An 11,330-nucleotide genomic window follows, 5' to 3' on the forward strand; every position below is an offset into this window, starting at 1 on the left:
ATCTGTTTGTCAGCTTTGTCCTCAAACTGGTTGACCTTAAAGCAGGGAAATGGCTGTGGCAATTTCAGCATCACACCCACACAATACTGTACTTAACTTCATTCTGATTGTACCTAATTATTGTAGCCAGAGGAATTCAACTACCTGATTAAGGAATACCATGACCCACGGTTTAGTCAAACACATAATAGATATTGGGGAAATAACCACCAAGATATACAAAACCATAAAAGAGGGCGCCTGGGTGGCTCAGTCGTTAAGCGTCTGCCTTCGGCTCAGGTCATGATCCCGGGGTCCCGGGATCGAGTCCCACATCGGGCTCCCTGCTCAGCGGGAAGCCTGCTTCTCCCTCTCCCACTCCCCCTGCTTGTGTTCCTGCTCTCGCTGTCTCTCTCTCTGTCAAATAAATAAAATCTTTAAAAAAAAAAAAAAAACAAAACCATAAAAGAAAAAAAGAAATACTCAAAATTTATAGTAAATAGTAGTAGGTAATTCAGATGGTTAGTATAAATTAAAGTATTCACGAAATTTATGACATTCATTTATTTATCATTCAGTGAACACCTAAGTAAATACTAGATACTGTATAAACACGTAAGGGGAAAGAAAATGACTATGAGTTTGAGAGTTGAAGACCTTCTTTGTACATAACTTGAAATTGTCAAAAAGTAATAAATCTATAAACATAGCCTATATGCTCTCAATTACATTGAAATATCTGGACATTTTTACTTACTTTTTTTTTTTTTTAAAGATTTTATTTATTTGAGACAGAGAGAATGAGAGAGACAGAGAGCACATGAGAGGGGGGAGGGTCAGAGGGAGAAGCAGGCTCCCTGCCGAGCAGGGAGCCCGATGCGGGACTCGATCCCGGGACTCCAGGATCATGACCTGAGCCGAAGGCAGTCGCTTAACCAACTGAGCCACCCAGGCGCCCCTGGACATTTTTACTTTCAAATGCAATGATATCACTATATGAAGGTAAGAACAGAGTTCTCACGGTAAAATGTCTTTAGTTCAATTAGATTTAAAAATTTAATAAAATTAAATTTTAAATAAACTTAAAAAGTCTCTTTTATTTTTTTATTTTTTAAAGATTTTATTTATTTATTTGACAGAGAAAGACAAAGTGAGAGAAGGAACACAAGCAGGGGTAGCGGGAGAGGGAGAAGCAGGCTTCCCGCTGAGCAGGGAGCCCGATGCGGGGCTCGATCCCAGGACCCTGGGATTATGACCTGAGCTGATGGCAGACGCTTAACGACTGAGCCACCCAGGCACCCCAAAAAGTCTCTATTTTAAATTAATGGAACCAAATCATGTGCCAGAATATATATATGACAGGTCAAAAGAGGGGGAAAAAATACCTTTATTTAATTAATTTTACAAAGAAACATACAAATGACACCATTTATAGGGTGATTACCTTCTTTTAAAACAAGCTAAGTTAGTGGTTAAAACTGAAATGCACAGTTTACAACGTACCACCATAGCCACCACAGATAGCTACAATTTACATACTCCTCTTACTATACCAAAGTCTTTTGGGACCAATTACAACAATTCAAGAGAGGAGAAAAAAATAGTCTATGTACTCAAATCACACATAAAAGTCCTTCTACCTACCAGCTAACCAATTTTCCTGATGGTTAACTCATCCAGGTCATACTGAGCAATGAAGTAAAAATCATTCACTCATTCATTCACTGTGAATAGACCAGAAATTAGCATTATCAATATCGCAGGACCATTATAAATTTCAGACTTACCTAAAGACTTATCCTAACAAAATTTATAAGGGAATCAAATGTTACTAACTCAACATGAAACTTAAATGAAAAAATAGCTGAGCAAAAACATAATAGGACTAAAAATGGAAAAGGCTTCCTTATAAACAAAATCACAGGTCACTTTAAACTTCCTAAACACGAAAATTTTCTTTATATTTAAGACCCATAAGATCTGCAAAATAACTTTCATCTGCAGGTACACAGTTTAGAACAATTTAAAATCTTGTCACTAAGTGACCATCAGAAAATCCCCCAACAAACAAGCAAATATATGTGTTTGGTGTATGAAACAAAATACAATTTTTGTTCCTTTTGTGTATTGAAAAATCTGACATATTTTTTAAAAATACACTTTAAACAGAGTTAGCTTGAAATAATCATGCAATCACCCTAAGCATCAAGGTGAGTGGGTAGATGACTAGATGGCTGAATAAATAAACAAATAAATAAGTACATACATACATACATACATAAATGGCTGATAGGTTACGGATGAGAAGTAAAACAAGCAAAAAGTAAATCAATTTTCGCAGATAAGATTATTCTTCATTATTGAGGTGAACCCAATATTATCACGAGGGCACTTAAAAAGTAGAAGGCAGGGGCAAGAAAATCAGAGGGAAAGGTGCCTAGACCAGGGAATGTGGGCTACTTCTAAAAGCCAGAAAAGGAAAAGACATGGATCTTGTCTAGGACCTTCAGAAAAGAACACAGTTCTACCATATCTTGATTTTAGCCATGTTAGACTTGTCATCTCCGGAACTATAAATAATCAATTTGTATTGTTTAACACCAACTTGTGTTAATTAACAGCAGTGACAGAACATTAATACACATAACTCTTCAAACATAAGATCAAAAATAAGAATGATTAAATTTTGAGATAAAGTATTCCCTAAACTATTTTCAAGTTCTGATAGTTACCCTTTCAAATCCTGTGCCATAAATACATACAACTAAGATTTCGAATACATTTGCAGGTTCTAAATTACATATATTTAACTTTTTTTTAAAAAAACAAAAACACAAAAATATCCTAGTTATACCATCATTTTTCATATAATTCATAAAGCTCTTTAAAATTTATTCTGCAGTAATAAAAGTCTAAAAGGGGTGCCTGGCTGGCTCAGTCAGTGGAGCATGCAACTCTTGATCTCAGGGTTAGGAGTTCAAGCACCACCTTGGGTGTAGAGACTGCTTAAAAATAAAATCTTAAAAAAAAAAAAGTCTAAAAGGGGAATTACAGTATATTGATGCTAACCTGTTCTACATTTCACTTCATTTAATTTAGGGAATATGAACTAAAAAAAAAAAAAAAAAAAACAAGAAAGTTTGGGAATAACTCTAAAACTGTAGGTCCTAGGCTGAAAAAACTCAAGTTACACCACATAAAAAAATTTTCAAATAAAGACTTGTAGACAAAGGAAAACGGTTGGAGGGGCATCTGGCTGGTTTTTCAGTCCCAGGAACAAGCAACCCTTGACCTTGGGGGTGTGAGTTCGAGTCCCATGTTGAGTGTAAAGATTACTTAAATAAAATTAATTTTTTAAAATTAGGAGAAACTGCTGGAGGTTCACATAGTTATGGTTCAAAATGCATTTTTATGTAAAATTTGTATATGGTGAAAAGCAGCTATTAAGTACACAATTCAAGTTTTAATACATAAACCCCTATAACTATCAAGATACAAAACATTTCCATCACCTGAGAAAATTCATCCCTGTTCTTTCTAGTCTCTCCCACCATCCACATATACTTTTTATTTTTAAATACCCAGCTTAATACTTTGCCTTTTACAAATGTGATAAACATAAATCCATTCTTTATATCATTTAAATTTCCATGCAAGAAAGTTTTTAATATATTTAATTTTGATAACTTGACTGTCACAAGTGATACTCATAATTAAAAACTGTTATTTTCCAATTTTCATTCATCTACTAAAACAAAATACTCTGGGAAACAAAATATCATTCCAGGTTTGCTCTGAAATAACTTTAAAATGCTAAACTATAATCCAACTAGCTTCCACACAAAAGCCAAGACAATCATCATATCACAGTAAGAGGAGGAGAGATAAATTCAGCATATGCTTTTTACACAAAAAAACTTACTGAATTGACACGATCTGCAGAACCATTAAGATGAGAAATTTTTTAAAGATTTGCTTTTTCTTCTTTCCAGTAAGAATAACCAAGCAAAATCTTCAAAATCACCTTTATTCTGCTTATTTCCTATTAGAAATACCTATTAGCAAAACAAGCCTATTTTGCAATATCAAGTCAATATTAGTACATGCCCAATGAAACCGTATCATTGACTACAGTCATGAAACAGGGATTTACAAAAGCAGTCAGAAACCAAGAAAAATATCAAAATAGGTATGCACATGTATAGGTAGATATTAAAGTGAATTTGGAAATGTAAACTGCAGATACACAACAGGAAAGAAAATATTACCATGTCTGAAGTTTTCAGTAAAAAATTAAATACCCCAAGGCACTACCAATAAATTTCGTGGATTATGCACTCGCAAATCAACCTTGAGAAGACTACTCAATGCCTAGCCTCTACTCCACCCCTTCCAACCTGTTCCCAAGTGAAAATGTCCTTGGAACACTATCAGAGGATATCCCGTCTCGAAATGGTGCACATTCCTACATTATTGAAAGAAAATATTGGCAGTATCATATGAAAGGAAAAGAAAGCAAAGAAAAAGACGCTTAAGGTTCGGCAGGGCATAACATTTTATTTTATAATACTTCTTGCTTCATTTAAAATTGTATAAAACCCAGGATGATTTTTAAAACACTATTCACTTTCTAAAAATCCACAACCCCACAGGAAAAAAAACAAATGAAAGGAAGGAAGGAATGCAGGGAGGGATGGGTTAATTCTATGACCCTCCAAATCAAAAATTTTCATTTTCATCGCTTCCAGTTAGAAATACAAGCATCTGTAGAAAGAGGTTTCATCAAGATGCCACCACTCACACAGTCTTTGCCTGGAAAATACACACGAATCCCAGGACAGCCTGAAACACCATAGATGTGTCTCTTTCCTTTTCTCCCTCCCTCTCAGCAACCTTTACTGCCTAAGTTTTAAGTCTCTAACCCCTGCACTACTAAGACTTTTTCAAGGAAAGAGATGTTGGTGAAGATGGCCCCCTACCGCCATGAGTGGTCTGTGTTCGTCCGCCACCCTCACCTGCCCCAGCGGCACTGGCTCACAGCCCCGCCTTTCGGTAAGGTCTCTACGGCCACTGCGGGGGCGCTGAACCCCTCCCAGGCAGCGGCCAAGGGGCCTGGCGGGGCCTGTGCGGGAGCCCCGGGGGTCCCGCTCCGGCACCGCTCCCACCGGGGAAACTACTCACGAGGAGATGGGAGACCCCAGCAGGGAATGAGGGCAAACCCGACGACGGCTCCAAAGAGGGGCGTGACCGCCAGCTGGCTGGGCTGCGGGAGGTGCCAGAGGTAACCAGACAAGGTGCTGCCAGAGACAGCAGTGCGGGCGTGGGCTGGGAGACTGAGGGGCACTCGCTCTCTTACCGCCAGGTCCGGATTGCTGCTGTCCCTGTGTGACACAGCTCGGATGACCCCCGCTCGCCAGCCCCGCAAGCAGCGTCCACTCTCTCGGCGCTCCGGTCGAGCCTCCTCGCCGACCGCCACGCAAAGGAACCGCTTCCCCACCAGTTCCAGCCGCGTCTCCACCGCCATAGCCATCACTGCTGAAGCGGCTGCCGCCTCCTCCACTGCGAGGGAACCAGTGAAACCCTGCTCCTACCGGCCGCCCATGCTGAGGAGAGCGGACTGGGGGACGGCCGCAGCCCCGCGAGCAAGCGAGTGCGGACTCGGGGGCGCACCGGACGCTCTGCCCAGAAGGGCACAGCGACCTCGGTCTCTGAGTCCTCAACACTCCCCCAGACTCCCCGACTAGCAGCCTCTGACTGTAGTCACACACACACACACACACACACACACAGAGAGAGAAACGGACAGAAATCCCCACACCCCTCGTCGCCGTCGGAGGCCCTGAGGCAGCCCCAGCCACTGCCGCCACCTCGCAGTGGACAGTACTACTCCGCCTCCCCATCCACTGGAAGGCTGCGAGCGCCGTGCGTCTCCTTCCGCCTGCGCGGGCGGGGGCAGGGAGCCGCGGGAAAGGGTCGGAGGAACCACCACAGACGGAAAGTAGTGCCCGACGACGCTGCCAAGGGGGCTGTGGGACCAGCCAGGCTAAGAAGTAAGGAGCGGGGTGGGAGAAAGGAATGCTCTCCCTTGGTAACACCATTAAGAGGATTTGAGGGTCACCTCGCTATTCGCTCCCTAAAAGTGTCTGTGGGGGAAGGGGTGGAGGCGAAAGTGAATCGTGCTGGTTCCACCCTGGGTCACAAAAAACTCCAGTTAAACCCCGCATCTCCAGAGCGACGTTTTTCAAAACACATGGTGCCCGCCACCTGAGGTAGCCCAAATTTCGCCTGAAACAACAGCCCTACCAGCAAAGCAGAGCAACACTTTCCATTGAAAACAGTCACTGCAGAATAGCGCACGACTCCAAATGAAAATGAAGAAAACACTGTCATCCTTTCATCCTTCCTGTTTGCAAAGATACTAATTACATGTTTGAATTCTTCAGAGATTTACACCTCGCTACTGCTTTGTGGTAAAAATGTCAAACGCCCTGTTGAGGGTTTCTGTCAATGTCCCTAAAATCTACAGTTTCTGTGCCAATTTGAGTTCTTTCAGTACTAGCACATACCTCATACTCACTAATCATAAACAAACAACAGGGAAAGGCTCCGGATTCAGTTATTAGAGACTATCGTGGAAAGAAAAGGTTTTTAGCCAATCACAATTCAGTAAAATAAATTATGTTTACTTCCCGTCCAATCACAACAGGACTTTGTAGTCCCTACACATACAGATCCCATCCTTGAATTCTTCTAAAACAAAGCTATCTTCTACATGTCTGTGAGCAGTTCAATTTCAGACATACATCACAGTGTTTTTAAAAGGTAGTTTTAAAAATCCCAGTCCCGTGTTGTTTTGTTTTGTTTTTCAGGGCCACTAATGATCATAATCAACTCCAAAAATCCTTCTAGCCCAATGAAAACTTATTCTAAATTTTGGTTTCTAAAAAAATAAACTTTGGTTTCTTAGAGATTTTCCTAAACCTCTACTCCAAAAAAATTACCTTTTAAAAAATTATTATTATTTTGAGAGAGAGGCGGGTGGGAGGCAGAGAGCGAGAGAGAGAGAGATAATCTTAAGCAGGCTAAACGTCCAGCGTGGAGCCAAACCGCTGTCTTATCTCACAACCTGGAGTTCATGACCTGAGCCAAAATCAAGAGTGGGTCACTTAACCGACTGAGCCACCCAGGCACCCCCTCCCAAAAATTACCTTTTTAAAGGAGTTTACATTAGTAATCTGAATGTTTAAAATAAACTTAAGGCTTTTATCTTTCTTGGAACACCCAAGCCAAGTTGTTTTAAGTAGAAAAAACATGGCCACTGCAAATAGGTTATAAAAGAAAATTACAACGAAGACAGGTTTTAATCATCATGATCTAATTCTGCTAAAGACCAAATAGGAAATTATAATAGATAAAGGAAAACCATGTCCAGAAATGCATACTGGCAAATTGAGAGAAAAATTTAATTTCACTTATGCAATTTTATTTCCAGGCCCACTCTTTTAGTGCATACTTAATCATCTTGAGAACTACAGACTAAGATTTCTAAAATCTCAACTTGAATTAAGGAGCCAGTAAAATAATCTGGTGAAAATAACCTAACATATGGAAGGAGAAAAAAATAAGATCTGCATTGATACCAAATTATCAATGATTTGCTTTGTCATCTTCAGGACAACACAATTGTTACGAAAATTGCCTGCTTCCTAGTCTCAGTGATATTCTAGGAGCAAGTGAGAAAATATAAATAGTCACTTAAGAGATGAAAATAACACTCTTATTACATAAATCCCACTCACTAAATTATATATTTGGATTATTGATTGTTGGGATGCCTTACATAAAACTGCCACCTGATTTCAATTTTTATAGGTAAATTTCTAAATGGACTCCTAAGAGCCCTCACTACATGTTGAGTGCTATCCTTGGAAGTGCTCTGAAAAGCATGTAAATCCACCAAATCAATCAAAATATTTCAAGTGCAGAAGGCCATATATCTTCACAACCTTTTCAATCAAATGTCTTATAGTCTTAGTACTGCATTCTAAATATTATTCTATGAATCCCCTGACTCTGGCCAATGACTACGAATTACAAGGAAAAAAAACACAAATTTGTAGATATTTTGCTTTTAGAGAAACTTGAAGTATATTTTTTTTAAATGTAGAATAAAAAGGCCTTAAAGGATTTTTGTTTGCTTGCTGGCATTTTTTGCTTTGTTTCAAGGATTGTTTATACTGTTTTGCCAGCAAATCATAACTCTAAGTAACATGGAATTAAAATAAATTTTAAAGTCAGATTTGAAACCTTAGAATATTTGTTTGTTCAATTAGTTCCTTTACATCCTCTACTTTTATAAATATCCTCAGAAAATGCACTAGTCGATTTTTTTTAAAGTTATAGAATTTTTCACTATAGAGGCATAGTGACACAAAAGTATTTAAAATGACTGTTTACTTACAGAAGCTGAAAAATTGAAAACATAGACTAGATCTTATACTTTTTCCATCCCCACAGGTAATATGTACATTAAATACATACACCCCCCTCAATTCAAGCAAACCTCATACATCAAATATCTTTTTTTTTAACTTCTTTTTTTTTAAGATTTTATTTATTTGACAGAAAGACACAGTGAGAGAGGGAACACAAGCAGGGGGAGTGGGAGAGGGAGAAGCAGGCTTCCCACGGAGCAGGGAGCCCGATGCGGGGCTCCATCCCAGGACCCTGGGATCATGACCTGAGCCGAAGGCAGGCGCTTAACGACTGAGCCACCCAGGCGCCCCCAAATATCTTTATATAAAAGACACACTGTGAGATTATTGTTTTTTAAAAATCCACAAAAAATTTATTCATAAAAACAATGTTTTATTTTTTAAAAAACGTGACCTACAAAGGAAGGATATGTATTCATTGTAATGATAAGGGTCATAATTACCCACTTAATTATCAATAATTAGTTCATAAAGTTTAGTTTCTTTTTTTTTTTTTTTTGCGAGAGAGAGAATGAGAGAGAGCACGAGGGGGAGGAGGGTCAGAGGGAGAAGCAGACTCCCTGCCAAGCAGGGAGCCCGATGTGGGACTCGATCCTGGGACTCCAGGATTATGACCTGAGCCGAAGGCAGTCGCTCAACCAACTGAGCCACCCAGGCGCCCAAAGTTTAGTTTCAATAAGCAGTCTACTAGCTATAAATTTTTCACTTTGTGATTTGGCCAATTATCTACTGTCTTAAATACCAGTATTTTGTGTCACTATTAGTGTCTATTATAAACAACATAAAAAAACACAAAGGGAAAAAAGTTTAGTGCATATATCTTATAATAATATTAACCATCATTTATGGGACACTTACTATGCCTCAGACACTAAGCTAAGTACTTTATAGCTATAATCTTACTTTATTTATTTAAAAGATGAAGTTACTCGCCTAAGCATACACATTCAGGAACTGGGATTCAAAATTAGGCCTTATGATTCCAAAGCAGTCTGCATTATGCTAAATTGTCACTTAAAAGAAACATGAAGGTCAGTCACCAAGTTGCCACCTCCTTATTAACATAGGCTATTCATAACTGATTTGTTTATTTAGCACTTATTATGTGTCTCACATCCTGCAAGGTTCTAGAGATAGGGCCTGTCTTCGAGTAGCTCACAGTGTAGGTGGAAAGAGACAATAGAAATGCTTCAGTTTGTTTAAGGTGCGAAAAATAAAGTTTTAAAAATCAAAAATAAGAATAAAAAAATAAAAGAAGCCAAAAATTTCAACTGAATTATACAAGTGGAAGACCAAGAATAGAATGGAAATAAGTTTATGTTACTGTGTTTATCACTAAACCTTAAATAACTTCCATTTAAGTATTTCCCTAAACACTTTTTTTTTTAAGATTTTATTTATTTATTTATTTGAGAGAGAGAGAGAGACAGCGAGAGAGGGAACACAAGCAGGGGGAGTGGGAGAGGGAGAAGCAGGCTTCCCGCTGAGCAGGGAGCCCAATGCAGGAGAGGCTGGATCCCAGGACCCTGGAATCATGACCTGAGCCGAAGGCAGACACTTAATGACTAAGCCACCAAGGCGCCCCCTGAAACACTTATTTAAACTGAATTCCTTGATCAAATTTATGATAATGATAACATAACTCAAATGTCACTTTCCTAAAGAAAGCCATCTCTGATTCCCAGCCTTAGAATCCCCCATCACGGACTTTCAAAACATTCTCCATTTGTCTTAGAGCTTATCACAACTGTATTTATACCATTTATTGTATAATTGTTTTATATCTGTCTCCAGTTGGTAGAGTATAAACTCCAATAAAGGCAAGAACATTGTATCTTTTCCACAACTATACTCCCAGTATCAACTAAGCTTTGTGCAGAGTAGATACTCTATAAATGGCATCAAATCAATTAATGAATATAACAAAATGTACCTTTTTATAAATCCAACCAAATTAAGAGGAACTTCGAATCTCTAAATCAAGACTCATAAATATGAGTTCTTGTTCTTCCTACAGAGTTATTCATTGCCTTTAAAATAATGGCTTCTACACATTATTTCATTTCATTATGGAGGTGCAACATAAAGCCTTCATAAAACTTGGGCTTCCCAGAAAAGCACAGTTGTTCCTAGGGATCATTTCTAAAGAAGAGACACAGATAAAGAGTTACAATTCACAGGGAAAATATTCATTGCATTACCAAATGACCAATCTGAGGCAAACCCAAAAATGATCCTATGAGTATATATCCAAAACATCCATCTATTCTTAGTATTCTAAAGAGAACAATCTCAAATAATGTCTTTGATGAAGCCAACGTACAAACAATTTCCTCAGTGTCCTCTTGATGCCATGTGGAGTGAGCAGGATAGAAAATGAAGAAAGAAAGGTAGAAAGGACAGGGAAGAGAGCGAAAAGCAATCTCCACTTGGCCTTTTAATTGCATTTGTTACCCAGCTTCCAATTTATATTCTGGCTGCACAGGAACCTACCACTTTTTTTCAACATTTTCTTTTAAAAATGAAACTTTAGGGGCACCTGGGTGGCACAGTCCATTAAGCACCCGGCTCTTGATTTCAGCTCTGGTCATGATCTCAGGGTGGTAGGAATGAGCCCCACATCGGGATCCATGCTCAGCAGAGTCTGCTTGGGATTCTCTTTCCCTCTCCTTCTGCCCCTCCAGCTCATGCTCTCTCAGTCTCTCAAATAAATAAATAAATCTTAAAAAACTGAAACTTTAAATCTAATTTTTAATGATAAAAAATTTTTAAATTTAGAAAGAATGCAAAAAACATTGGAATGTTCCTAATCTGCTGAATGAGGAGCTACAAGGAAGAAGGAAATGAACAGCTGCC

At 38.9% G+C, this 11,330-nt stretch overlaps 1 protein-coding gene across 2 annotated transcripts in view; it reads right to left on the minus strand.

The window, feature by feature from the left end:
• Nucleotides 1–5,508, minus strand: part of JMJD1C (jumonji domain containing 1C) — a 265,106-nt gene extending 259,598 nt beyond the window's left edge. For both annotated transcript variants that reach the window (XM_044916040.1, XM_044916039.1), the window contains exon 1: nt 5,336–5,508. In XM_044916040.1, coding sequence (XP_044771975.1) covers nt 5,336–5,503 — 168 coding nt within the window. In that variant the 5' untranslated portion in view covers nt 5,504–5,508. The remainder of the gene's footprint in view (nt 1–5,335) is intronic.
• Nucleotides 5,509–11,330: the final 5,822 nt, after the last annotated feature.

The sequence above is a fragment of the Neomonachus schauinslandi genome, chromosome 6 (assembly GCF_002201575.2).
Source record: "Neomonachus schauinslandi chromosome 6, ASM220157v2, whole genome shotgun sequence".
Lineage (NCBI taxonomy): Eukaryota > Metazoa > Chordata > Mammalia > Carnivora > Phocidae > Neomonachus > Neomonachus schauinslandi.